Source organism: Halichoeres trimaculatus, unplaced genomic scaffold (assembly GCF_033239565.1).
Source record: "Halichoeres trimaculatus isolate MK-OKI-2021-1 unplaced genomic scaffold, fHalTri1.1 fHalTri1_scaffold_5, whole genome shotgun sequence".
Taxonomy (NCBI): domain Eukaryota; kingdom Metazoa; phylum Chordata; class Actinopteri; order Labriformes; family Labridae; genus Halichoeres; species Halichoeres trimaculatus.
The window spans coordinates 26,508,665-26,535,000 of NW_027437183.1; the positions used below are offsets into that span (position 1 = coordinate 26,508,665).

General features: G+C 40.1%; 1 protein-coding gene across 4 annotated transcripts in view; it reads left to right on the plus strand.

The window, feature by feature from the left end:
• Positions 1-26,336, plus strand: part of LOC141789801 (uncharacterized) — a 325,110-nt gene that overhangs the window by 112,494 nt on the left and 186,280 nt on the right. For all 4 annotated transcript variants that reach the window (XM_074669263.1, XM_074669262.1, XM_074669265.1 and 1 more), the window contains exons 7-8: positions 7,908-8,032; positions 9,122-9,265. In XM_074669263.1, coding sequence (XP_074525364.1) covers positions 7,908-8,032; positions 9,122-9,265 — 269 coding nt within the window. The remainder of the gene's footprint in view (positions 1-7,907; positions 8,033-9,121; positions 9,266-26,336) is intronic.

Here is a 26,336-nt window from a genome sequence, read left to right on the forward strand (position 1 = left end):
GGTTTAGAGCCTGTTGCCCTCAGGGCCAGATTTAAATGTGTGTGGGTCTTCAAGGATTTCTGTGCAGAAAAGCCGTTTGGATTGCAGCCTCACTGCCATACAAGTGCGACCGAATTGTGTCATTTCAGGTTTTTGAGCCATCGTTGGAACCAAAGGAAAGTCCAAAAGAGAAGCAAAAAACACAAGACAAAAGCTGATGAAAATGGACCAGATTGGATTATGTCAGACTTGGCATGTGCCTCGTTATGAGGGAAGTCTTCGTTCTGTCTTATCACACTCTGCCTTACAGCTAAATGAATTTAAAAAAAAAAGAAGGCAAAGCAAAGCTCTGCTCTGCTCCTTGGAAAACAACAGCCAGATAGTAACTGTAAATACTGGCTTTGAGTGGTGTGGGCTCCACATGATTTTAGTCAAAAGCAGGAAGTGAGAAGAGGTGAAAATGAAAAAATCAAAAAACACAAAAAAACAGTGTGATTGCTCTAACTTTGGTTTGAAAGTTATCCACGTTCCCAGTCGTACATGGGGCAATCTTTTCAAGACTTCGGATTGAATTTGCCCTGAAAACACTTCTTTTATTGGCACATGTTGCCACAGAATTGAGCTACTTGAGCATCTACCCATGGGTCCTCGTGTTTGAAGAGCCACTAAAGTATGTTCTCATGGATTCAGCTCTCAGGATGCATGTATGAAAATGTAAAAATAAAAAAAAGAGAGAAAAGATATCTTTGTCTCGTACGATTTGAGGATTTCCTAGAATTTATAAGCACCAGAAGTAGCTTGTCACACACGATAAGTGTTTGAAGATGATAAAAGAACTATTAGTCTGAAGACGTGTATCACAAAATGGATCAGTTTATTTATGCTTGTGTGGCTCACTTTGTGTTCTGTTTATCTGTTTCCCTCTAATTGATGCTGTAATTTTAATCAGTGCAGCTCAGCCTTCGTGTCACACAGAGCCAGGAGGTTGCCGGTTGCAATGTTCAACAGGTAATCAGGGCTGATTAGGCACTGAGCATAGATTAACTGCATTCGATGGTAGAAGTCCACTGTAGTATAAGCATCATGTGAAAAAATATAGACGGAAAAACTGTTTTTGTTTTAAATCAAGAAGGAGAGAGCTGACAACTGTAAGAATGTAACTTAAAATTAAACATATATCATGTAAAGATCCAATAGGAAGGATTTGATTTCTCCATCGTTATTATAACAATTACCTACAGGTAGGATTGTGAACAACGTCAATCAAAAGGGGATTATTAGAGGCGTTAGTGCTATACATGTGTGGTAAATTGGAGCAGTTATCATCTCAGCTGTTAATGTTCAGTTAATAAAGTCTGTTTTTATTATGGTAGCAAACTTCATCAATACGCAACCAGAGTACGATACAGGAAAACACCCAACACCTGATGACTGAGGAGCATGTCAGTACTACAGATGACATAACAAGGCTGCAGCTTTTTTTTTACAAACCAACACAGTATGAATCACTCTGAAACTCATTAGACAACAGAGTCTTAATGTACACCGCTAATGATTACTTTGTTTTATCCATGGAAGAGGTGAAAAGAAAAAAAATACAGTTGCTCCATATTTGTAGCTTTTTGTACCCTTCTTGGGGCCGTCTCTTTTACTTGGACGACTGGACTTAACCTTGAAAGGCAAAAACTGCACTTTTGTCCCCACTGGATTCAGAGAAAATCTTTACTTTGATTACTTTCAACTGAAGATTATATTTATTATGCAAATATGACAAATAATGATATTTTCTCAATATATATTTTGGAACTCTTGTACTACCCTGAAATATGTTATGTTAAAATTTATTTGACGTGATAGAAAAAGACACTTTTCAGATGTGTGGGCTGCGACAAAAAAGCAGTGGACACTTTCATATATCACAGATTGTTTTTCAGTGGCAAAATAGACCACTCTACATGATAAATGCATTTCTATTTGTTTCTAAAGTAGTTAGCGTATCCCTTCACACTGGTACAGGGTGTCCGCGGGGTCTTAAAAAGTATTAAAACTTGATAAATCAATTTTTTTGAAAATTAAGGGCCTTAAAAAGTATTTAAAAGTCTTAATTGTGGTTTTATGAGGTATTAAGTTTCATAGGTATTCAAGCTTTGACCCAAAAAATATCCATGAATATTTATTTTCCTCCTTGCAACTGTCCCCTGATTGGGACGTTAAACATTCAGCCAATAAAGTTCTAAAATAGAAGAGAATAGAAAATAATAGAGTTACTTTATTGATCCCAAACTGGAAAATTGTTGTGTTAACAGCAGAAATCGATGGAGTCAGTAGAAAAATACAAAAATAAAAAAGAATAAAATAAAAAAATACATAAAGACTCTAGTTACAATAAAATACAACAATAAGGATTGTGAGCGGTATAAACACCAGCTATACATTAACATCATTTCTAGTTTCATAAAGAGAAATTAGATACAACATTAAAGCAAATCACACAATCTCCGGCACATGTCCTAAATTTTAAAAATGATTAAATAATTTCTAATTTTCTTCAGCAAGTTGGCCTTAACAACTCCTCTTTCTTGTTGTGAGAGTGTGGATAAACCTGCCTTTAGTTTCATTTGTTCTTTCAAGCTTTATTCCTCCTTAGCTTACATCATTTCTGTAAAAATGTAAACTACAACTGTTGAAAAAGTGGATGCCAACAACAACTGAAAGTTGTGTAAAGTCTTAAAACTTTTTCAAAGGTTTTTGAAAAAGTCTTAAAAAGGTTTTGAAATCAACCTCAGGATTTTAGCATATACCCTGTGGTATCACCACTTATAGTATCAATGTACATTAGTTTTTGGTATTAAATCAAGTTTTACTTTGTAACAATGCAATCTCAAAATGCTCCAAAGAGCTTTAGTTTTATACTTAAATATTCTAACTTTTCTTCTGGGGGAACACTTCCTCAGGGCTCTTACCTGATTTTTCTGTTTCGTGGGATTTTTCATATTTTGACTTTGTTAGAGTTTGCCACAGTTAGAAGTGTCACTTCAAAACTGGCTGACTTTATAAATTGATAAAAATGTACTTGACATTAGGCCACCAATATTATGAAGCAGCCACTGCAGATCATTTGTTGTAGATGAAGCATGTTCATGGAATATTATCTGTCATTAAATTAAATTTCATATAGAGAAAATGCTGTTTCAAAATGCGGGTTTACCTAAAGAAAAGCTCCTCTGTAACTTGTTTTATATGGGGAAACATGTCGGTAAAAACTTATTTGGGGCTTTAATCCCTGAAATATCTCTTTCATGAAACACAAAGGCAATACTATGCTCATCTATTGGACTAAATGTCACAGCTTTTGTTTCTGTACATGGATATTTTTCCTTTGAGTTAAAATCACATCATTTATCCAAATACATATTTTAAGACAAGTCAGCAGTTGTTTCTGTACACAGTGTGTGTAAGTGAGTGAACACACTCTTCTTGCTCTGCCGTGTCTGAACACCTCCTGTATCACTGTGAAGCCCTTTAAGTGTGCTGTGACATGTCCCAAAGTCCTTGTTTAGCACCTCTCTCTGTGTGTTCAGGGTGTGAACTGATAGCCGGTGTCAGCTCGCGTCAGGAACAGAGTGGTGGAAGCGAGATAGCTGAGGTCTACATAAAACCAAGAGGCTGGGAGGATTAGCCCAGAGAAGGCAGGCGGCGAACTGTACAGAAAGAAGTGGCAGTGGAGAAAGAAATGAAGAGAAAAGAGCAGGAAGAGTGAGATGAAGCTTTAATAGAGGTTGTCATTTTTCTCCAGTTCAGTTCAGGAGGAAGCTATTTTCTTAAAATTAGTTGACTGGATCAATGTTTCTCTCCAGTCATTCATTAGCACACTGTGACATCAACTGTTGATGCATTAATCTCCAAGCAGCGAACAAAATACACAAAACAGTATTTTCACAAGGATCGCCCTTATCGCCACCTGTCAGTGAATTATACATTTAAAGTGGGGGCAAGAGTTCAGCAGTGAAACACTTTGATTGAGCCCTTTGAACTCAACCAGGAAAGAAATCAGTCTTCTTGATCCTGACTCCGATGTGATCATTGTAGCCGGAGGATACTGACCTCTTGTGTCCATCATTTCACGGTCAGCCAGCTCTGCAGCATTATTACTAATGCAATCACCTCTGTGATCTGAACCGCAGATCCTTGAACTTAAATAAATAGATAAACACGTCAGTGAATAGATGGGGAAGAAAGAACCTGAGAAAGGTGTGAATGAGTCATCAGCGAAAGGTTCACCCATCCTGGACCTATAAGACTCTTCCAGCTGGTCTTGATAGCCCAAGGTGATGTGAGCTACGTGATACATGATCGTTTTGATCATACGGCAAGTAATGCTCCGCTCATTAGCACAGGTCATGCTCTGGGCTTCAAGATGTTCACACCTTTCATCATATTACCCAAAGAGACGAGCACAGAAGATCAGGTAGAAAAGTTAAATGCTATGTGGAATAATGAACAGTGAGGCAGTTTCTGTTTGAGTCTGGTTCAACGCAGGGTTGGTGCGTGCTGTAGGTCTCATGAATGCAAGATTTCTTGCATACAGTACATTCAAGTCAACATCTGGAACATAGTTTGTGCAGAAGTCCATTTCAGTATTCCCTCAACTCATAAACACTGCAGATCAAGGGCTAAACACACCTTTGTTTCTTTTCTGGAGAAATCTATTGCCTCAATCTATCAGCTTTGATTGGTGAACACTTGGACTCTTAAAATGGAACTCTTCATAATTTAGAAGCTGTTGAAACTGCACATGGCTAGCCTACATCCAAATGTTTAAAAGTCAAGTGAAGGAAGAAGGCAGTTAGACCTGAAGTTATGTCCTCCAAGGGAACTTTACAAAGATCCTCTCACAGATTTATAGCCACTTACCTAGGAGCCTGAGTCGATATTCATAAACTTGGCTTCAAACAAAGCCCCCCATCCACTATCCCTGCTTGTAAATAAATACAGATATGCCTCTTTTACAGACAGCAGCAATCTAAAATATTACCACCAGCATAATTTTACCACACACATTAATATTTTACAGCACATTGTATTTTACCACATTGAATCTTAAACTTTCATGGCCGGCCCCGAGGATTTTATTTCTGAGGAGGTTGTATCATTATTAGCCAAGATGTATAGCAGGTACAGCAGACTGTTGCCTTGTTGTTGTACTCTTAAGAATTTCGTGGATTTATTTCCATAAGATAAACAGAATCAGTGGTGTTTTCCTTGCTGCTGTACTGTCCTTATGTCTGCTATAGTTGAATGATTATGTATTAACAGCTGTATCATACTTTTATTCTCCTGCGGCTTTGGCTGCATAAGCATTTGGTGCTCCTTTTTTTTCTCTTCCTTTTTTGGTGAAGCCTTCATCACTTTGGATCTTTCACTAATCACATGCTGATGATGCTGTGACTGGCTGCTGGTTTTGTTTTTGTACAGGTTTGTACAGTTCATTAAATTGACCCTCTATATACAGGCTTATAAATTGCTTGTGTAATGGTGGGACCCTATTAAATCGAAGTTGAAGTGTTGAGTATTTTATCTAAACAAGTAAAAGCCAACCTGTACAGTATCTGCCTCATTATGATGGGAATAAACTCGTAACATCTGCATGTGTGTGTTTGCATCTGTGCCTGTGTATGTGCTTCTGCAGTGATTTAAGTGGTTTTAGTGTCAAAACAAGTCTAATGAGCTGGTGCAATAATTATCAGCCATTTTGCACTCGCTTTAGCTAATTGAGGCTTTATATTAGAGTTAATACCACAGCCTATGTGCGCTGTTTTTACAGTCACACACAATGTTTGGCCAGAGATTGTGCTGCCAATAATTTAGATTTTTAGTTTGTGCATGTCAGTGTTTTAATATCCCCCTATTAACCATACTTATGAGCTTTAATAATCCTCCCCAGATGGAGGTCATTGACTGGCTCCTCTTTTATGCTTATTTTATTAATGCAAACAACTGCTGTTTACAATGGAATCAAAGTTGCAAAGGACAACCAGGACAATCTATCTTGCATCACTCATTTTAATTTCACGGTGATGCATGATGAAGTCTTAATCTGGAATCAAGTTTAATTTCAACGTCTGTGTAACTTCTTAAATATAAATAACTGCAATGATATCATCAGGTTTGCTAAACAAAGGTTCATCATCGGCTGAAGGAGTGAAATCGAAGACGTCCTGTCTGTTTAGATTCTGTCTGCACTTTTACCCAAGTTGTCTGTCATGTTTCCTCCTCTCATCCTCCCCTCTCGCTTTGCTCGCTCGTGTTTTAAGTGCTCTCTGAAATTCCTTGTCTTATCCAGGTGCATATGAGCTGATCCCCAGGCCCTTTGCTCTTGTCAGGAATCTCCCAGGCTATCGGGCTCTCTTGGGGCCCTGTCTCACACACCAAATTGATGTCTCTGACTGGAAATGACACTTTCAGCAGGATTTGCCATTCTAAACCACCTCAAAACCCATGTGATCTCACCCATTCACTCTCAGAGGAATTGCCTTGAAATGCACCATAGCTTCAAAAACCAATGAGCATAGCATGCTTGAATGAAAGGCTGATACATATCCTATAAGGGGGGGGATAAAGAAAAGATATTCTAAAGTGCTGGCAATGTAAAACAGTGTTTTTTGCACTGAACAAAGACCAACAGTGCTATGAATACAAAGGTACTGCCAGAGGGGATGCAGAGGAGGGTAAAAGGATTGAAACTAAAAGGAATCAATAACCACATGAATTTTCATGTTATGTGCTTGTCCACCGTTTGCTTTATCTTGTTATCGTCTGTCTGTCGGTCCGTCATCTCAGACACAGGTGGTATGATAAATACAGTCCAGCCAGATCCCTCCATCCTGCTCTAACACAGTCGCCAAAGAGAGCACAGTGACCATGTTACTTTGCTTAGGGAGCAGTTATGATATAACTTGACGCTGGGGTTGAAGAAAAAGAGAGGAAAAGGTGTGACCAATAATTCCCTCCCTTGACTTTTTTTTTTATCCCTAAGTCTTTTTAGGACTGCACGTTTCTTCTAGGGGGCTCTACAGACTGGCATAATGGATAAGGGCAAGGGTGTGAAAGGAGCACCTTAAGGCTCCTCATTCAACTCCCCCAATCTCTCCTACACACACTCTTGAGCTGTGAAGGCCTTCTTTCTTTGCCCTGCTAGCATGGGAGCCCTGTAATAGGCTCTAATTGATAGGGAGGTGTTGGGGTCTTTCTGTATGGGCTGAAGGGATGAGAGTAAGAGAAAGAGGGGGAGAGAGAGAGGATTACATGTGGGCATGTAGGGTGGAGCGGGGGAGGAAGAGAGGCTGTGGAGTGGTCCAGGCCCCATCCGTAATGAGTCATTAATTTCCTCGCGGTTTTGTGGCGGTTGGCTCATTACTGGTCTGCAGAGGAGCAGGAACAAAGCTCCGAGTAGGTAGGAGGTGAGCTTAAATAGTTGGGGCTCAACACTTCCCAACAAAAGGAGGACGAGAACGTTGAATGGCACTTGGAACAGATGCAGTAAAAAGTGGCAGATGCAAATTGCAGGAGAGCAAGTCTTCCTTCAAGCACTTTTCTCTTTTTATTTTGTCAGACTGCAGCCTGAGAGTCTAATTAGTTAGCGAGGTGTTTCACTTCTGATAGGGCTGTGTCTCGTTATTGTCACAAAGAAGATTTGTAAAAATGGGAGGAAACGCATATGTTCCCTGGTCCCCAGTGGAACCTGCTCACTGCACAAGTTCAGTTGAATTAATTATTTATTTTACCCTATTGAAATCAAAATCTATGCATTATTTTCCTGCTGTGGCGTGAAGTTGGGTATAGTTTAAAGTGTGATAAAACAGCAAATATGGCGCCTGTGGCTTATTAATTATGCTTCTAATTACGTGTTTATACCCTTCTCCCTACAGGCAGAATGATTATGGACAAATTGGCAGTGGCTCTAATGCTAACGCGGTCATCCCTCACTTTGTGGAGAGTGTGGACCATGTGCTGAAGGTCACCTGTGGGGCGAACCACAATCTTGCTTTGACAGGTACGGTAATATCTGTCACTACTGCTCTTGCACACAACATTCAATCAATATTTTAGCCATAAATACAAAATGATGAAAATATTTTGTAACATATGTTTTAATCTTTTAAGATTAATGACAATTTTAATGTAATTCATTATATAGTGTACATGCAGCAGCCACTTCTCATTTTAATATACTTCAAAATACAAATAATGGATCCCATCAATAACCCTTCAAGTGCTTTGTTTGAATTTACATTCTTGAAGAAGCATCGGCACAAATCAACCAGACAAGACCTTAAAGAAGGGTGCCCATGTCACTCTTCATTAGCTGTCACCATGTGCTTCAAAGTTCACCTGTTTTACTCACTTTTATGCGAAATATCCGAGCCCTCGAGCCCCGGATTGGCACATCACCTGAGCGACAGACAAGGAGCGAAAGAGAGAGTTAGCGAGAATATGGCCCTGGCTCCTGATCCATAACAGTCATTGCCTGTTACATACATTTCAGAATTCATTCAGGCTATGAAGATAATCGAGGTAGTCGACAGTTTCCCCTGCAGCCCAATGGATTTATGATAGCACTGTCAAGAAAATGAGGCGAAATGACACAGTAGCTGACTTTAGCTGCAAATAATGTGATAGGCCGTACAGTGGTGCAGCAGCAGCTGCTGTCATTGCAGGTAATAGGCTATAAAGAAGCCTGATAGCAATACCTGTCATTTCTTAATGGCTGACTTCACTGAAGAGCTTTTGTGGCCTTTAACATGAAGATAATGGAAGATACAACAAATTTTACAGCTTTTGCGTTGCATCCATAATTTATCACCAGAGGCCCCATGCAGCAGCACAACAAGGACAACACGCTCCTAGAGGCGTGCTGGAGAGAGATGCAAGATGAGCTGCAGGAGGGTTAAAGGCCTGTTTGATACTGAGCAATTAAAGGCAGTACAGAACTAAAAAGATGTCTCTCAACTGATATTCTCAAACTTGTCTTTTCACTTATCATCCCCTTGTTTATCACGTTTGTTGTAATAATGATGTTAAGATAGTCTATGTTTTACTCTGCTGGAATAAAAGCTGATCACATTTATATTTTTATATGCAGATGAAGGGAGGCTGTTTCAGTGGGGCTGTGGACGAGCATGTGGGAACGTAAAGAGGAACATCTTGCTGCCTGAGGAAGTGGCTCTGCCGAGCTTGCCAGTGACAGACATTGCTGGAGGATGTTGGCACAGCCTGCTTTTGACAGGTAACTCTTTTTTTGCATGTAAGAAATCTGATCGTGCACTACAGTGCAATTTCAGCGTTGCTTTTCACATTCACTCTCAGCCGGCTGCTTTTTGCATTGTTCCGCTCGTATTACAACCAGGCAAAAGTTCACATGTACTTTACACGCTGACATGTCCACGACCTCAGCTTAAAGTATGCGTAAATCCTCGGTGTGTGTCTTGGCCCTCACACAGACATGTGAGTGTCTGTTTTTAGCTGTGGTGTCCATCTATCCACATCGTTCATTAAGAGCTCTCCCTGGGCTTGTGTGGCTACATAAACACAGAGGTTGAGGCCACGGCTGCTCTTTCGCCTCACCGCCGAAAACTTCAAAGCCACTTCTCCTCACACGGTAGATGAATGCTCCTTGTCTGCTTGGCTGATACATGGCCTCTCTTGCTGTCTTTTTACTGTTGTAAAGTTTCGTCTGGGGCTTCGTCATGGAGCCAGACCTGGGCAATTTGTTAGTTTTAGCCAGATCTCTAAGACTTGGCTTTAATTCTGAAAGGAAGACATTAATCCTTTTAATACAACCCATCACAGAGTCGTTTCTTTGTGTTCTTAACACTGTGTATTATTAACCCCATTAAAAGTGTAATACAATTTAAGTAGAGTGCTAAAAGTGGATCATTTGTTGCTCCATTCTGTTTGAATTAATTATCAATTTATGATCTGAATGATTAAACTACAGGAGTCTCAGCACTAAACAAGATTCTTAAACTGCCAGGCTCACATTTACGCTCATTTATACAAACATTTATGAGCATGCATTCACACCAGCCGTCCAGACTGTACACACACACACACACACACACTCATACACACATGAAACTGCTATGTGTTGCATTGGCTCCTCTAAATCCTGTAATGTCCCCAGTTTGATCCCTAGCTCCATTCTGTCATGAGGGAACAGAAATATCCATCTTCAATCAAGCCGTAATGAATAGCCTGATGAGTGTCGAGCAGAACTGAATTACCAGATAGATTTGAAGAGGGTGAGAGTGTGTGTGTTTTAGTGTATGTGTGTGTGTGTGAGGGATGGGCGGGGGGTAGTTAGAGGGTCAGTAGAACAGGACACATGTAGAAATTAATTCTCTTTGAGTTCAAGAAAGAAATTGGCTAATTCTGTCATATGAGCCTTATGGAATCACCTTATCTATCGGTATGAGGCTTCATTTATTAGGGTCAAACGGAGGAGGGATGCACCAGGGATTGAAAAGGGAGGTTAGGGAGAGAGATTCAAAGTGATGAGGGGTGAGATTTGAAAATTGGAAAGAAGAGAGGATAAAGAAGAGAGAGGGGGGAAAATGATAGAGAGTTGGAGCCAAAAGAGAGCAAGAGAGTCAGTGGTATGAGAGACAGCTTGCCTGGGCCGGAGCATATTGAGGGCAGCAGGTGGAAGAGTGGCACAGTTAATTAAAACGCCTGTCTTAATGTCTCAGCCTGTCACTCCAGGGAGGGAGGGAGAGAGGGTGGGGGGTGTGGGAGTGAGGGGGGTGAGTTAGTTGCCAGGCTTAAGCTGGGCTGCACCCAACCAGCCATCGAGACAGCAAACCAACCATCCAGCCAACCCAACAGGCCACATGTCAGACAAGCCCTGACACTATGCCCTTCACCCTCATCATCCTTCACAACACTCTGTCACACACATGGTCAGACATACACACACATTTCCCACTATATTGTTGTGCTATCCAGTGACCACCCTCTTGTATGTGATACAGACTTTTAAAGAAGCCCCTCCTCTTTAAAAAAAAAAAAGAGAGAGAGAGAACAAAAACACACTTGTGATGTTACCGTTTTGCTCAGCAGCATCTGTAGCATGCCTGTAGACTTCCAGCCTTGCAGCGTAATCTGTCTGCTTTTAATAATTCATAGAAAGCACAGGCGGTGCACTATGTACTGAATGCTGAGGGTAATGGGGATGTTGTGATATTTCTATCATGGCCTGTCTGGAGCAGCAAGCAAATCAAACCATTAAAGATCTGATAAGCAGTCTGCTCAGTGTCATAACAGCGCGGGCTGTCAACACTGCCGTAGGTGGACCTTAACAAATCCATTCTGCTCTGTGTGCTTCAATCTAGCAAATGCTGATACATGGCAGAGACTCTCTGCTCTGCTGTCACAAAATTTAAAGTCACATTGACTTTCACTTTTGAAGCCTTGAGATCACCGTGCAGCACTACCTGAACACTCCATGTATGGTCTGCACAGTGTGTTTTATTAGACGTAAAGCATTAAAAAAAGAGAAAGGTGTGATCATCCGTGTTTGAGGTGGTTCCAGAGTCGTACGTCGTTTTGCTTGACTAATTTTTTTTTTGTTGCAGGCATCGCTGTATCACGGCAGATTGCTTTGTCAATAACCAGCCCGGTGCTTCAGTGAGCATGAATCTGAGATTGTCGAGCTGAGTGACAGGCTGGAGATGGCAGATAATTCAAAGAAATTGGAAGTGTGAAATCTTTAAGGGCCACTTCTTAACACAGCAAATGCCAGGGTATCTTTCCATCAGCTGCTGCTCTCACAAGCCACCACATTGTTAATGGTGGCCTGTCTGTCCATCAAGACTGCTTCAGGAGGGATTTAGACCTGTTTGGCACCTTATCTCGCCGACAGCCTCACACTAACCTGACCACTGCGCCGGCTTCGAGTGCAGTGTGTTATTGTGTGTTACATGTGGTAAGCAATGGTCATAAATCTACCTCCAGACCAATATATATTTCTCCTTTCATTGCTTTATTTATAGATATTGATTTGTTTGACTATCTGTCCGACCGTGTGTCGGTATACCTTTACATTGTTACACAATCAGGAGCCAGTTGTAACGGTGCTTGTAGCACTTGTTAATTTAGCTGTCAACACCGCTGATCGACCTCAGATTGTAGCTGTGAGAGCTCTTTGTCCTTGCGAGTGTGTTTCTGTGTCTGCTTCTGTCTGTCTGTCTTTCTGGATGGATGTAGAAAAGCTGCTTTGTCTGCTTTCAGCTTCCCACAGAAAAATGGGAAAGAAACTCTGAATGTCAGTCTTTAAACGAGAGAAGACGTTTGTAGCCTCATTGTTATGTCGAAATATTTCAAATACACGAAACTCGAGGTCATTTAAAAGGTATTGGATTGATAACATTAAAGCACTTCTTTTAATGGAGTTAGCAGACGGCTGCCTGAAGTCCAGTAACACATCTAAAGTGTGAAGAAGAAGAAGTGAAGGAATCAATGTCTTCTATGAATATATATTTCATTACTACTTCCAGATCTGGGGCATTTGAATACCCAAAATTAACCTAAAAGTAATTTGAAATATAAGTTAATTATTAGTTTGATAATGAGGTTTATGATTAAGAAGTTAATAAAAGAAACAAAAGTCCACTTTTGAGCTCAGAATTCACACAGGATTAAAAATACTGGTGTGTGTGCGCACACGCTTGGATTCACCTCTCTCAGCAGAACAGACGCTGCTTCAGTCAAATTCAAGCATTCAAGGTTTGAATGTTGACTTCCTGACCCAGATTGCACTCTCCTTTTCCTCTGCTCCCTTTTAACTTCTTGTTCTCCACCACGCTCTTGCATGGTGGTGGAAACAGTGAAGGTGGAGGAAGACAGAAAAAGAGAAGGTTAAAAAAAAATGCACCCTCCACATCTGCTAATCCCAAAAAAGCTTCAACTCTGTCCTCTGTTTGTATTTACAGAGAAATAATGAGATAAAATAGACAGAGAGGGGAGAGAGGGGACCCAGAGAGAGGAAAAGAAATAAACAAAGAGAAAGAGAAAGAAATGTGTCCCCTATTTTCCCCCTGTACTGGTCTCAATTCCCTGCCAGAGCTCCCTGTCACAGGGAGGTAGTTCCCAGGCCGACACATCTCAAGCTGTTCAAACATCCATTAGGATGTTTTGTTTCATACACTCTACAAACACCGCAAGACGGGAGAGGAACAGGCAGATGATGGGAGGGAAATTGAGGAAGAAAGAAAAGAGACAGAGAGACAGAGAAGAGGGTGAGCTGATGGGAACAGCAGAGTGAAGAGAGGAGGAAATTTATCAAGAAACTCGTATGATATTTAATGATCCTTGTATGTGGAGAGGGGAGACCACACCAGCTCGTTCTCCTCCGCCAAATACCGATCCCCTAACTTAATTTCCTGCTCAATTGCTGTTCTATAGTGCATAGTACAGTGATACAGGCTGGCAATATAGAAAACAGATTGCCTGTGCGGTGGAGTGGATAAGGCTGAGGCTTGTGCTGCTGGAGACCTGCAGTCTCCAGGGGGGTCTTGTCGGTGGGCTTCACAAAACCAACAAAGCCCATCTTTCCCTGCGACTGGCAGCAGCTGGCAGGTAGATCTTCAAGCACTGGAGTTGGGGAAGTGGATCTGTGGGTGTGGTGTGTGTGTGTGTGTGTGAACGAGTGTGTATGTGTGTGAGACAGGCTTGCTACTCTTTGTAGTGGAGAGTTCCACAAGTCTTCCATCTTGTGTTTGCTCATGTGCTGTGACTCCAATCCACTCAAAAAATGTAGGCCTGCATGGACAGCAACCATCAATCAGTGCACAGCACGGTGTGCATCCACAGCTACAGTGTTTTCCCAAAGACACGTTCACACCAACACACACAGCGTGCACACACAAACACACACACTCCATCACTAATACATACATACAGTACACATGCCTGTAACTGGGTGAGATACTTCAACAAAACTTGGAATTTCTTTTCTCATTTTTTTCCATCAGGTGTGTTCTCCATGACACCAATGGGCATGCGCGGACACAGATTTCACATTTTCTCATTCATGAAGGGAAACTTAGGGGGAAAATTACCTAAAATAGTCCAGGATGACAAACTTTTGATTAGGTATGCACTATCTGAGAATTTATCAGTCAGATTAAGAAAATTTTCTATTAATTTTTATTGTTCTGTCTTTCTGACACATTTTAATTTATACCTAATGCAATGACATATAATAATGACATATTAACAAGCATCTTCATCATTGCATCATCACTGCGGCCCAAAATCACTTTCAAAAACCAGTGTTTCTGAATATACTCAGTCACTGCTTCCACAAACACAGGTTAAAACTAGGAATAGACAGATATGGATTTTTTGGGGCTGATACCGATACTGATAATTAGTAGTCAAGGAGGCTGATAACCAATATTTGGAGCCGATGTTCATTTGCAGTTAGACTGAAAATATTGATGTAAAAAATTTTTTGAGCAATATAAACTCCAACACTTAACTGCAATCCAGTGCCTTTAAGCATATGTTTATTAAACAGCTCCAGAGCTCAGCTGCGTATTTTATAAAGTTAAATGAAAACTAAAAAAAAAAAAGCTAAAGTTTTCTAAAGTAAATAAAGTTTTCCAAAATTTCTATGTAACTGCAATAAAAATGGACAGAATTGAGTTTTTGCTGCGTTTTACAGGCGTTTAATGCAGGTGAATTAATTTTCTGTTTAGTTTGATATGACTGATTTTAAATGAACATCCAGGACTTCCATACTGTAGACAGAGAGAAATTCTGTGCAGAGAAGCATCAGAGCCAAAACAACACAGTTTTGAATGGGTTTCAATCAGCCGTCAGATTAAAAAAGAAGGCCAATGCCAATATGTCCCAAAATTCCAAATATAGGCCCTGATAACCGGCCCGGCTGATAATTGGTCTATCCCGAGTTAAAACTACCATGCAAAGAGGAAAAACTACACAAACATGGTCTTGAAAGGACAGGGGACATCTATTGGTCGAGGTAATTGTCCTAACAAAGCTCCTCTCTGGCATCAAATGTGTTGTAATTGTGCTGTTTTTCTGCCTCACATTAAATAGGCCAGTACAGTTAAGTTTTGCCTTCCTTACCAGGAGAATGATGTTACTTGTATCCTAATTCTTTTAAAGTTGTTATTTCGTACAGGAAGTGTCACTAACCCAGTTGCCATTGGGTTTTTGCGCTAATGTTAGCAGTGTGAACCTCCTCTGACCTCTGAAAGTGACAGGGCTTTGTTGCGTAACAACCTTGTGTAATGAACTTCCTCCCTGGAGATGTCATTAAGGACGAGAATGTTTGTCTTCCGCTTGCACCAAAATGAATATTCAGCTATTATTGCTGCTCAGAATTCAGATCTGATATGAGTATTGGGTTTTAGATTATAGAGGGAGAGACAGAGACCCATTCCAGATGAGCTTTATTTACTGTCTGTCTCTCTGATCAGCCACTGGTTGTCTTATTTTATCTATTTAACTGTTTTTTGTTTTGGGTTTTTTTTTGCAGGCAGTTACAGTCATTTCTCTGTCTGCCAAGTCACGGTTTTATCAGCAGTAGATCATTCAGACTCTCCCCCAGAGCTCCTCTTTTACCCAGATTTACATATTTGTTTTAACTAATGTCCTGTTGTAGGCCACTAAAGATCTGTAATAACACTGCTCGGGTTTCTGTGAGGCGACCACGCCAAGAACCACAAAGACATGGATGGGATAAAGTTTTCAGAAGGCTTTCAATCACATACAGGGATCACATTTTGAGCAAAGGTTTGCCTTGATAAATGAACCCAATTGGTCAGCTTATCTGCTGGATCAACACTGTATGCCTTCAAGGCTCGTCTACTTCCCTCATAGGTAGCCCCACAGAGGGAGCTGTGTTTGGATGAGATGAGTGAACAAAAAGAGGGACGAAGAGAGAGGGTGATAAATCTGTCACTGATTATTTAAATTCTCTTTTTTAATATTAAAGAAAGCATCTGAACCTTCATCTTTTAATTTTTAAGTGTACACACAAGAGAAGGAAACATACATCTGATGTGATTACCAAGTCTGCTTGTAATCATCATCCAAATAGTAAATATAACTACAGGAAGTCATGGTTTCTGCCCTGAATTGCGTGGATGTTTACACTGCTGGCCGGCTTAGCGATATTTTTTTGATCAAAGATAAACTGTATGAAAGAAAAATAGAAGTTTAATTTGTACAACAGTGGGAAAGAGGAAACGGTCAGTCCCAGCAGACTGATGTACCTTGTGAAGCCCCCCACACCCGCCTACTCTTTTTCTCTTGCTGCACTGAAGGAGTCATGGTTTAAGTCTCAAGTCAGCCATGGTGGCTGCTTGGGCTCTGGGCCTGCAGGGCTTGACCCTGCACACGCTGCCAGACACCATTTCTCTTAATCCAACCTTGAAATAAATCATCAGATCCTGGCATAATTCCTCTCCTCTCTTTCTGTGCTCCTCACAACATCACTCTCCATCTCAGTGTTTCACTGGTCTTTTATTTTCATAAAGTGGGCTACAGGAGGATGGTGTGGGGGAGCCACATCTTTCAAATTCTTGTGAGTTCAAGATGGCAAGACATGTTTGTTTGAGGAGTGTTTCATGGAGTTCAGTGTCTGAGGGTTCCTCCCTACAGGTTTATCACACTGGCAAGCATGGATGGCTCCTTTTTAGGATGGTCATGAGTTGTCCTCCCCAGAGTCTGGACTTTTCAGATGGTAGACATGAATCTTTTGCAAACCCTTTACGAAAACAGTGCCTTTAAAGCATAGTCTGTCAAGTTTAATCGCCGGTCTTTATAGTAAATGCTTTTATGTGTAACTGAACTCACTCTGATCCACGCTGCAAATGAAACAACACTTGATCACATCATCTTTTATTTCATGGAAAGCTGTAATGAAACATCAGCGAAAAGAGAGTCCAAGAATTGTGTAAGCTGCACTGTTCTAAATGGAAAGGGATCAATTATATGTTCAATGGGATTGGCACACATCACAGAAATGTGACGCCATGTTTTATTTAGCTGAAGCAGTTTATTGTTTGTGTATCTTTAAGCCAAATATGGGATCAGCTATATCCAACTTTAATTGCTAGTGTTGAATATATATAGCTTATGAGTTTAGAAAGTCATTTCATTTGACAAGTCTGCATAATAACCAGTGATTTATTGTCTCAGAAATGTAAAATAATAGCTTTTCTTTCTTAGGCCAATCACTGAGAGGTTTTATAGGATTTTTCCCCTTCTATAATAACAGCATTATTTTGGTTTCACATAACAGTATATACTGCTAAGTCTAATGGTATTCATTTCCACCATTCACAGGGCATAAAAACTCTTTCCAGCCCTGCTAGTTGCATTATTTCATCAGATCCTTAGTCCAGGGCAGGTCAGGCCTGTGTTAACTGCTGTGGTTTGGGCTTTTGAGTGTTAGCTGCACTTTCTCTATTTCCCCTCAGTCAAAATTACATCTCCTTCTTTATTCTTTTCTTGAAAAATTTTCTCTCTTTTCAGTTTGTGTTGCAAGAAAAAAAAAGATTTAAAACTTAACTTCAGCTGCTAGTGGTGTACTTGTGTCTTCACCACATAGCCCAAGCTCAAACTAAGTCTAAGGTCACCAGCAGGCTGAAGCTGAGGCTGTTTAGCAGAAAATTTGGCAAAGCCCTGGTTAGATTCCCTGTGGCTCTATGAGACAGTCTGAGTCATTTGCCAAGTCAAACAACACATGAAATCAAAAGTAAGATTTAGGTGTGGCTGTACAATGCAGCAAGCCCTCTCATCCGGGCTCTGGTCCTACTCTTTGTGTACTGGAGAGTGAAAACTACCCTTGTTCGAAGGGACTTCCTGATCCAACATTTGAAAACAGTTTCTCTGTTAAAATCTCACATTAATTACTACATCAGTTATTTATCTTTTTACGTCTTCAACCTACTCTTTTTCAGTAGCACTTACTCCTCTCTGTGCCTATAAGCACACTTTTTGATACAAGTGTCCAAGATAAGGCCTTGAATGTGAGTGGCTCTGATGTAAGATCCAGTTTTTATTTCTCTTTATTGTCCCCCCATAACCACTTTCACAGAACTCTGCACAGTAGTTTTTACACTTTGACCTCTTTTTAACTTTTTCAAACAAAAATACATTTTATTATTTATTCAAAAGTTGTATGTATTGTACTCATTTATACTTTACCTTTTGTACTCACCAACTGATAAAATAGAAAAATGACAAGAAAAAATCTTTCTGGAGGTCACTTATGACCAAAACTGACCTGACACATTCACTTTAAAGTTACATAATGGAATATTTTATAAATGCTGCTTCATAAATTCCTCTGTATGAAAAGGTTTGCTGTAGATATGGACAGTAGAGTTGTATTGAACTCAAAGGTTTGAATCAAAACTGACATCATTTTGACATTTGCAGAGCTGTTCTGTCTGCCTGTCAAAAACAGCAGAAGAAGAAGCAGTGCTGTGACCATAAGCTTCACATTTGGTCAGTAGTTTGGCTTGGTTTCCAGGTTATTTTAACTAGTTTGAAAATCTTAATATTTTCAGTCTCCACCCCAAAAATGGTTGATCCCTGACTAATTTGGCTTTGTGCAGCCAAATTTATCCACGAACCCTTATTAACAAAAGTGAAAACTCATTACGTCTCCAAGTGCCAATCAGCGCCTGTGATGATTTGAACCACCAATGAGGAGAAACCAAAACAACTGGACTGTAATTTCTTAGACCAATGGACCAATGTCTGCCATCTGCAGTGTTTATATGAATACATTCAAACTGATCTGACTTTGCAATGATAAGTGTCCATGTAAACACAGCGAAAAAGAGAGTACAACATTTAAAATAATTAAAAAGTTATATAGCCTTTCTGTCCGATGACTTTCATGTGCTTTTTCTCTAATACACACATTTAGACAAACGCTCAAGCTCAAGCGTTAAGCCTAAAATATAAGTAACCACCTTCTCTGCTTTACCTTCTACTCTTTAACTCCAGATTGTTTTTAAAGAGCGTTTTGTATTCTAATAAACAAAATGGGTTCCTAAAATTCAAATAGGGCTGGGTATTGCTAAGAACCTCACGATTCGATTCGATTTTGATTCTTCACATCCCGATTCGATTCAATTCGATATCAATTCAATTCAATATTGATTTAAATCTTTTGATTATCGATTTTCAAGCCCCATGTGAACATATTTGGTGTGTCACCTCACCTTTTGGAGCAGTAAAACAACCCAAATGTCAGACTTTAAAGCCAAAGGATCTGGCTGTATGCTGGTGCTGCTGCTGTTTTGGCTGCAATTTTTGTGTTTTTTGTGTCATACAACATAGTGCTGCACGATTATCGCAATCCGATATCAGCACATGCAATTACGTAATCGCAAAAGAGGTTATCGCAATCGCAATGTCAGCACATGCAATTCTCATTTTTCTCCATGACAACTAAGCAAGTCTGAAGACTCATCATGACACAACTTTTTTTATGAAATCGCAAGCACAATCGCAATCGCAATATTGTCCACCTAATCGCAAATCGCACCTTTTCCCCAAATCGTGCAGCACTAATACAACACAAATAACACACATAGTCCCCCTTCACTAGCCAGGAGATGAATCAATTCAGAGGACTTGCTGAATCAGTATTGAATTGGGCAAGGAAATATTTCGATGCATGGATTGATCAATATTTTTACCCCCCCCTACCAACAATACTCTTCGCTGGAGAAACGCAAACATCTGAACATCAGTATTTGCTCAATCATGGGACTTCACAGTGATAACAGTAATTCTAGCTATACTGCATCGCTTCCCTTTTTTTAATTTTACTCTCATTCTTGATATCCGATTACGCCAGGGATATTGCTGCTGTTCAGTGTGTGTCCACAAAATATAAATTTCATATCAACAAACTTTTAGCCATGGTACTTTCGGAAGCAGCCTGTTGTTTTATGCTGAAGCACTCCGCAAAAAAATGCCCTGAAGTCGAGGGATTGGATTGTAGGCCTTCTTTCACTGTACAAAAATATGCAATCAGCCAGCCAAAATTTCTTTTTCGCCCAGAAACTCGCCTGACCGGTCAGGATCTGGATTGGGCTGTTATCAGCTCTAGTGGCAGCCTCTACACTGAATTGCAAACAATATCTGATCATGTTGGAAACACTCAAAGCAGTTGTGTGACTTTAAAGCCAGGTCAGGATTGGCCTCAATTAGAACAGTGTATGCTCCGCTCATGTCCTGGTGGGGTAACAAGGGCAGGCCATAGAGACAGACTGTTATTAGCTCTGAAGCTATGAGGCTGTAGGTAGGCAAGTAGGAGATGGGCAGAACCTGTTACACCAGAGAGGAAGGATAGTACATGAATCATAACAAATCAGGAGCAATGTAGTCTGAGTTTGCCTTGAAGCGTAGCTTGAACCACTCTGGTTTTATCAACATCCTGGCAAAGAATGAATGAAGAGCTGGTGTAGAGATACTCCAGGCTGATGAACTGATGAGAGCCAGGTCAGTAGACTGGGAGAGGTGATGGGCTGATTGCATACAGGTGTGCCAGGACAGCAGCGCCAAGAGAGCAAAACCATGCCAACACACACAAATAAACAGCAACGTAGATGGAGAGAGAGGGGCAGAGGAAGACTTGAAGCACTAGATGAAGGGAAGAGGAAGAAACAAAATGAGTCTGGTTGGTTTCTGCCAAAGCTTTGACAGTAAGAAGTGGGCTATAACAGGAAAACATGGTTGCATGCTTCATGACAGAGAACATAGCCCATTTTATATCACCTGTTAGAAACATAACTGTTATATCTCTGAGATGCCTCATTAGCTACATATACATGGACCCAAATATTCCGCTTGCATTCGGTTGATTTGCTTAAACAGAAAGTATCTAACCTTTGTATACACCTCATTCCTAAAGAAAAGTGCCAATTGGACATTTAATTGGTTTCACAGGGGTGGAATATTCCTTTCCCCAAACCGATTGAGGTATCATGTATCCACTCAAATGGAAAGTTGTTAGGGTGCGTTCTTTCAGCTCATGCTCAGATATGACGTAGGACGCAACTAAAGACATTCCTCAATTTTAAAAATGTTGGTGAGCAGTCAGCACTGGAGTGCTGCGGAAAGTTTGTTTTTGATCCAAACTTTGAAAGAACTGAACATAATTTCAAGACTGGACGGACGAAAAACTCACAAAAAAACTGTCGTCCTCCATCTGTAAAAAATCACATGATGTTTCTGTTTTTCTGTGCGTGCCCTATTGACTATTCTGTTGGATTATAGCAGCGCATGTAGACCAGAAATTGGAATTTTCCTTTCCATGTTTACTATTGTTTTCGGAAAAGTCATTCAGAGAGGTTCCATTTGAAAAGATGAAAAACTCCTCATGTAACCGTGGCTATTGTCAATGTCCTGTCTCTGCGTCTGCTATGACATCACTCAAAACAGTGGACGGCAGAAGTGAAAACATTGGCAAAAGGCTATGATGCATTTCAGTCGAAGATTACAATGACTCCCACGGTGTATTTTGGAGTCATACAATTAACAAACAGTAACGTAACACAATAAGCCTACTCAGCACATATGTCAGTGACTCTTAAATGAGGAGTTACCTTGAGGGTGCTCAAAACCAGACCTACGTAGAAAAACTAACTCAGACTGGTGTTATCGCCCTGTTCATCCGGTGTTACTGTATCCTTCACTTATCATTTGAAATACTTCAGTGGTTGTTGTGTTCACATAATGACATGCTGTGTCACCAAGTATGAAACACAAAGCTTTTGGTCTACTGTCAATAGCTTTCTTCTTCCATTTTGACGTAATGTTTCCCTCTTACTCAACAACAAAAATTATAATTTCATTATACAGCACATACTGTGGGTAGACAGGACTAGTTTGTAATCAACCATGTTCAAACTACTTCACTGTTAGACAACATTACAGTAGGGACACAAGTGTTTCCAGGCATGGCAAATTAATGCCAGAGGACTGTTGTATCACATTAGCTGCTGCCACAAGAAGGTCAAGCTCAGTTTGGTGTGTGTGACGCAGAGAAAGTGTAGTCAGTTCTTCAGAGGCACAAAGTCTTAAAAACTGCAGTACAGTGAGCATCCTCTAGGCTGGCAGCAAATGCACCAGAAACAACATACACACCAATTAAAAAAAAGCAGAATTTGGAAGAAAAATAAACATAAGAATAGTTAAAAAAAATCAGTTTTAGTCTGAATACCTTATTTTTCTATCAGCACACACTGCACTGTGAAACTTTCATAACTTGTTGTTATAAAGTAATTAAACTTTAAGGTTTTTGTGTAAGGGATGTGGCTAATTTGATTGATGGGTGGGCACCCTGTTAAGAGGCTGTAGACCTCTTTACCTCATACTAACTCAAACAAAGCTAGGTTGAGTCAAGCTATTTCAATATGGCCTCACCTGACAATTGGACTGAACACTATCAGAAACCGATGGAGGATGTCACAGAGACTCTGTACCTGTTTATGGTTTTTCACTGAACGGGATCTTCAAACAAACTTTGTTTGTTAATAAGTCAGGAATTGAGCTTCTCTTGTCTAGTTGGGGGGGATTTACACATTTTTAAATTATATGAAATTTATAACCAAACCAATCCATCCTGATAAGATACCCCCCAAAATTGAAGGCATTAAGGTGTCTGTTTTATTGAAGCTGCATTGTTGGACTCTTTAAAAAGATACATGCAGGCTCAGAAAACTGATCAACCTGAAGGTGCAAAGAAAGTTAAAAGATAATGAGAAAAGAAAAGAATAGAGGAAAGGAGGAAAGTAGAGGCTGTGGAAAGGTAAGGGACTGAATGAGAGAGAGGGCAGGCAGAATCACCAGGAAACACTCAAAGGCCAGCTGGTCTGCTTTCAAGGACTCCAATTCTCCATCTCTCTGGTACGCACACACCTACTCCACCCACTCACCCACCCAGCCACCCACACACACACACACTTTACCAAGCTTCACCATTGCTCATTGTCTGACTCCAATCTCCCGGTATCCTCACTCCCCACATCATCTCCACCCACCTTCCCTTTCTTTACTTTTGCTGTATCTGTCATTTTCACCCACTCTCCATTTTTGATCCACGGGCTGACAATGATGAATTTCCCTCAGCTGTACGGGAGTTGGCAGAAAAAGTTTACTCAGCAAAGTTTTGAAAGTAAAGTGAAGAGCGTGCTGCTTATGATGTTTGTGTAAATTCAACATGTTTCTCCTTGAGACAAAGACATTTCCTCATTAACACTACAACTGCCATTTACAAAATGTACTTTGAGAGGAACCCCAACCGTGTTTGTTACTTCTATTTGTCTTTTTTCACTTCAACATAATTTTAAATCACCGGACATTTTTAACTTTATTAGGATCATTTGAGCCAAGGCTCCTATAGTAAATCGCCTGTAGAGATGTTCTTCAGAGACTCAAATCCTTGTCCTTTAAAAGAAATTAAAATACCAACCTCCCATCTAGTCTAAAGATTAGAGAACACAGTTGAAATTGAGCACAATATGTGTCAAGCCCCTGAATACAGATGTCAGCAATGTCTAATTGATGAGCAGAGTGTGGCTAATGATGGCAGGGCTAGCACCGCCAGATCTTCAGCTCTCCTCGCAGATTAATGTCCACATCTCTGCTGGTTAAGCATTGATCTTCTTGAGTGGTTATGTTTCAATTTAACCAGTTATTTCAGCCCTACTATGATAAAACCATTAATAATATGTTCAACCAACTCACAATTTTGATGCCAACCAGCGAGAGGCGGTGAATCGATAAGGTAAGTAAGCAAGCATGTACATCCGAAGTTGCCTGCCAACATCCCTGAGCAAGTTGTAATTCTGTGGTAAAAATTCACACAAAGTTTCACAAAACTGTTTCTGTAGTTTAGGGGCTCTAGGTTGACTCATTCTGTTAAGTAACCCATTTCTTACGAAGCCCTTCTCTCCTATGAAGCATCATCCTTCAAGTGACTATAAATCACAAAAATAAAAACAAGTCAGAATAGGGATCATATTGAACAAAAAAAGATTATACAATTCTATGAAGCTGCATACTAGAGACAGACCGATATGGATTTTTTGGGGCCGACACGGATAGTGATCATCTGTTGGGAACGAGGCTGATAACCAATATTTGAAGTCGATATTCATTTGTAGTCAAAGTGAAAATATTGGCGTAAAATTTTGAACAATACAAACTCCAACACGTAACTGCAATTAAATTCCCTGAATCATATGTTTATTAAACAGCTCCCAGGCTTAGCAGCATATTTTATAAAGTAATATGAAAACTTAAGGAATGATAACTTAAGAAATAAATAGCTTAAGTTTTCTACAGAAAATAAAGTTTTCCAAAATTTCTATGTACCTGCAATAAAACTGGATAGAATTGAGTTTGTGCTGCCTTTTATACGCATGTAATGCAGTTGAATTAATTTTCCGTTTGGTTTGACATGGCTGATTTCAAATGACCATCTAGGGCTTCCATAGTGAAGACGGGGAGAAATTCTGTGCAGAGAAGCATCAGAGCCAAAACAACACAGTTTTGAATGGGCTTCATATTGGCCGATGCTGATATGCTCCAAAATGCCAAATATTGGCCCCGATAATCAGCGCGGTTTATTCCTACTGCATACATCACACATTTTAACACTTCAGGATTATAACACATCATTTGTCCCTGGTGAATACTTTCAGATTACACTCCTGCAACTGGTTGGGCTGTTGCCTTTATCTGAAATTTAAATCAGTAAAAAGAAACATAAAATCATTACAGTCAGTACCTGCCACATGTTTAACTTGTGAAACTGTCTCTATCATCAAGGAATTTGATTTTATATTTCAATCAGCAAATTTGGATCAAAGTTAAGGCTTCTGTTTACTGCCAATATTCTGATAGCTGCCTTTGCTTTACTGGTGAGAAGTGTTAAAATACACACAATTGGAGCTTTTAGTCTAAGCAGACAAAAAAGTAAGGAATAGCTGTAAAATTATGAACTAGACAGAAAATAAAACCTGAATTAAAAATATGTGAAACAGTAAACTTCACATCTCTGAACAAGTTTGGGTTTGTGTTGATTCATTAATTGTAAGCTCCGTCTTTTGGATGCTTTCTCTCTCAGGTGTCATATTTCTCTTTTATATCATATTTAATTGAAAGATTGAGCTCCAACTGAGGAAAAAACTATTGCAAGCTCCATCAGAGCAGTGTTGTGAACACCTGGTTAATTGGCCTAAAGCTTCTACGTACAGTGATTCAATTCCAAAGCCTTTATTGGTCCTCCTCTCTCTTCCTCCCAACCTCTCTCCTTCCCTCCAGGATTATGTGCAGGTTAGAGAACTAGCACAGTGTGGATTAGCCGGGTCGTTCTTCCATGCTTGATGCTTCTCTTAATGTGATTATGCATCATCAGGCTTGTTTACTGTTAGCTAGCACATTGTTGAGACCTGACAAAAGTTCAGCCCCCTTCAACCCACTTTCTGGGGCCCACGCCCACACACTCATCCAGTGCTTAAGCTGTCAACCCCCCGACTTATGCTCTGACACACAAACAAAGTGCACATAATATTCACATCAATGTCTAGTAAAAAAATCAAAAAGCTTTCCTTTGAAAGGCAGTTAGCTTTCCTTTTCCCGATAATGAAATTAAATGTTCTAGTAGTTGGACGTTACACTGACTGCTACACTTATCTGAACTTTTATGTAAGACCAGGTGTGTGGATATACTCTCTTTAGCTAAAGCCTTCTAAAACTACCTTTTAAGAATCAAGCACTCCCTTTCATGTACGTAATGAAGCCATCAAGGCCGCCTGTTTGTACAGAGCATGGTTGAGCTCTGTCAGACTTCCCAGCTATGCACTCCATCAGTGGTGAATGAGTCTCTGTGTGGCCTAAGGGGGGGTGTGACTTAGACTCGGTGTGTCATTAGCCATTGATGTTATTGGCTCATTATCTCCCAATTAGGCTGCTATCAGAGCTAGCTGGCGTTTTCATTACAACGTAGACCCCCGTGATCTAACAAAGACCAATGTGGCTGATTAAAGATGGTTTCAGCAATAACATGTAGTGTGAGGTCTTTGAACTCTCTGTGATATAGTTAGAGCCGAGGTGATATAACACAATGAAGCTGATTAGAGAGGGCATGTCTCTTATTGTGCCACTTACCGAGGTTAAGGCAGAGTAATACTGATTAATGTGTTCCTGCTAGTGCGTTTTGTTAAGAATGTACCGTCAATTATGAAACAGAATAATTTAGGGAAGTCACAATTTAGCTTTCAAAAACACAA